A 3,435-nucleotide genomic window follows, 5' to 3' on the forward strand; every position below is an offset into this window, starting at 1 on the left:
CTCGGTACTCTGCAGGGTCCTAGTGCCCTGCGCTACCGAGCCAGTGCGACCCTGCTGGGCTCAGAGGCAGGACGGCGGAGAGGAGCTTCAGAGTGACATCTGTGGGGTCGCGTGGACACCAAATAGCAGTTCCCGCGTCTCCACGCTCCGGGTCTCTCCGCTCGGCGGTGCGCGACTGCCTGCGTGTCGGAAGCTGTCCCCTCCGCCCCGCGCTCCGGGGCAGAAGCCGCGGCCGGGACAGGCCTGGTTCTCAGGACCCAGACTTGTCTTCCACCGAGCCCTTGCACGGCCTCTGGGTGCTCTGGGCTCTCCGGCTGTTAACTGGAAGCGAGTGGTTTGGGGAGGATCGTGGGGTGAACGCCACCGACCACGTGTGCGCCGGGTGACAGCCTGTCTGGGTGGGGCCGGGCACGGCCTCCGGGGTTCCGCTCCCGCGCTAGAGGCAGCGGGCGTTGCGCCACCGCCTCTCTGCGCCCCTCGCCACTCACCGCCCTTCCGAGAGGCGGGCGCTAAGACCCGGCAGGCGCCTCGCTGCCCTCGCCCGCGGTCAGGGAGCCGCTTGGACACCAGGGGGCGATGGCGACCCGGTATAAAAGCGGGACTCGCGCGGGCCTGGCCATTCGCGACCCGGAGCTGCGCGGGCGCGAGTGAGCAGGGCTACCGGGTGGGCGGCGGACGCGGCGGCGCCCCGCGCAGGCTGGAGGCCGCCGAGGCTCGCCATGCCAGGAGCGCTCTAGCTGTCCCATGGAGTCGGCCGACTTCTACGAGGCGGAGCCGCGGCCCCCGATGAGCAGCCACCTCCAGAGCCCCCCACACGCGCCCAGCAGCGCCGCCTTCGGCTTTTCCCGGGGTGCGGGCCCTGCGCAGCCCCCTGCTCTACCTGCAGCCCCAGAGCCGCTGGGCGGCATCTGCGAACACGAGACGTCCATCGACATCAGCGCCTACATCGACCCGGCCGCCTTCAACGACGAGTTCCTGGCAGACCTGTTCCAGCACAGCCGGCAGCAGGAGAAGGCCAAGGCGGCCGCGGGCCCCGCGGGAGCAGGGGGCGACTTTGACTACCCGGGTGCCCCGGCGGGCCCGGGCGGCGCCGTCATGTCCGGGGGTGCGCATGGGCCCCCGCCCGGCTACGGCTGCGCGGCGGGCGGCTACCTGGACGGCAGGCTGGAGCCCCTGTACGAGCGCGTCGCGGTGCCCGCGCTGCGGCCGCTGGTGATCAAGCAGGAGCCCCGCGAGGAGGACGAGGCGAAGCAGCTGGCGCTGGCCGGCCTCTTCCCCTACCAGGCGCCGCCGCCGCCGCCGCCGCCGCACGCCCACCCGCCGCCCGCGCACCTGGCCGCCCCGCACCTGCAGTTCCAGATCGCACACTGCGGCCAGACCACCATGCACCTGCAGCCCGGCCACCCCACGCCACCGCCCACGCCGGTGCCCAGCCCGCACTCGGCGCCCGCGCTCAGCGCCGCCGGCCTGCCCGGCCCGGGTGGCGCACTCAAGGGGCTGTCGCCTGCGCACCCCGACCTCCGCACGGGCGCGGGAAAGGCCAAGAAGTCGGTGGACAAAAACAGCAACGAGTACCGGGTGAGGCGCGAGCGCAACAACATCGCGGTGCGCAAGAGCCGTGACAAGGCGAAGCAGCGCAACGTGGAGACGCAGCAGAAGGTGCTGGAGCTGACCAGTGACAATGACCGCCTGCGTAAGCGGGTGGAACAGCTGAGCCGCGAACTGGACACGCTGCGGGACATCTTCCGCCAGCTCCCGGAGAGCTCCTTGGTCAAGGCCATGAGCAACTGCGCGTGAGGCACGCGGTGGCGGACCGCCCTAGGCCGGCCTTTGGCGGGGACCCGGGGAGTGGTTTCGGGTCGTCGGATCTCAAGGCTGCCCTGCCGTGTGAGCCAGGACTAAGACATTCCAGTGCCACCTGAAAACCTGGCCTGCTCTGCGTGTCCTTTCCCTTTCTCTGAGCCGAACTCGGTGCGTTTAAGATGAGGGAATGAGACGTGGTTTCTCCCTCAGACGGGAGAACTCTTGGGGCCGAGCTCTAGTGTTGAGGAATAACCTTGTGCCTTGGAAATGCAAATTTGCTCTGATTCCTACCGAGTAGGGGGAGCGAACACGTGCCTTGATATTTTATTTGGAGGGAGGGTTCCTGCCTCCTCTGAGGCTGCAGGAAGCCTCCAGCAGAGAAGGTGGGGTGTTGGCCCATGGGGAAGCTGAGATCCTAACCATACAGCCCCAACCACACCTCTGTGCCTGTTCACAGAAGGGAGGAATTTAAAAAGTTGGGCCTTCGAACTTAAGATTTTCCCCCTCACTCTACACGGAGGTGGTGGGGCTGAAATGTCTTCTTTCTCCCACCTCCACCCCCACCCCATGTCTGCCTACAACAGGCTGGTCTTCTTGGGTTCACACTCACCAGGTGACTAGCTGGAGACTCCCACCCCCTGTCCCACCGGAAGGCTAGGTCCTGAGTTAATCCTAAGGCCTTGTGTTCTGGGGGGTTGTGGGCTGGTGGAAGAGGTAAGCTGGAGATGTGGTCTTGGGGTGGGAGGGTAGAGGGATACTGGGACCATCAGCCCTGTCTGTACTGTATGTTGCCAGCATTGCCGTACAAACATGAAGCACAATCAGTCCATCCCAGAGGGACCGGAGTTATGACAAGCTTTCCAAATATTTTGCTTTATCAGCCGATATCAACACTTGTATCTGGCCTCTGTGTCCCAGCAGTGCCTTGTGTAATGTGAATGTGCACGTCTATGCTAAACCACCATTTTATTTGGTTTTTGTTTTGTTTTGGTTTTGCTCAGATACTTGCCAAAATGAGACTCTCCATCAGCAGCCGGCCGGGGGAAGGGGCAGAGCCTCTCTTTCCTTTTGGTTTTGGGGTTGTTTTTGCTCCCCTCTGGGAGGAACCAAAGAGGTCAGATGGGCTTCCCATTCCCCCTAGGCTTTCCCTGGCGTGGGCTGTGGGCCTCCTGGGCCTTTGCTCCCTCTGGCTGGGGCTGCCCGCAGGCTTGTCCCCCAAGAGGCCCTGGCTCTGGGTCTGGAAGGAAGCGCCCTCCAGCCAGTGTGCATGCACCGCTGGGGTGGAAGCACGGAAGGACTGCTTGGCTGTCTTCTTTCGGGGAAGAGCATAGAGTTTCGTGTTAGATGTTTTATGTATTATATCTATAATATAAACATATCAAAGTGAATTTTGGTGTCTTTTTAAACCTAGAAAGAAGCTACTTCCAAGGTTTTCTGTAGGCCAGGTCACATTTGTAAATAATCACAGCATTTTCTCTGGCTGAGATCCTGATGAGTTAGCACCTCTTTAGCCCCTCTTGACGTTGAGGGGGGTGACTTCCCCCAGCTGAAACAAATAACGGAAGGAGGACAAGGCTCCAGGCTGAGACTCTAGAGCCTGAAGAAAGAATCCTGTGAGGACAGGAGTGGTGC

The 3,435-nt window shown here is 63.1% G+C and overlaps 1 protein-coding gene across 1 annotated transcript; it reads left to right on the plus strand.

The window, feature by feature from the left end:
- The first annotated feature begins 604 nt into the window (after positions 1–604).
- On the plus strand, positions 605–2,817 carry Cebpa (CCAAT/enhancer binding protein alpha). The gene has a single exon (XM_004636733.2). It carries the CDS (start codon positions 745–747, stop codon positions 1,795–1,797), a length of 1,053 nt encoding a protein of 350 aa, XP_004636790.1. The 5' UTR covers positions 605–744; the 3' UTR covers positions 1,798–2,817.
- Positions 2,818–3,435: the final 618 nt, after the last annotated feature.

This window comes from Octodon degus, unplaced genomic scaffold, assembly GCF_000260255.1.
Source record: "Octodon degus isolate 3935 unplaced genomic scaffold, OctDeg1.0 scaffold00083, whole genome shotgun sequence".
NCBI lineage: Eukaryota > Metazoa > Chordata > Mammalia > Rodentia > Octodontidae > Octodon > Octodon degus.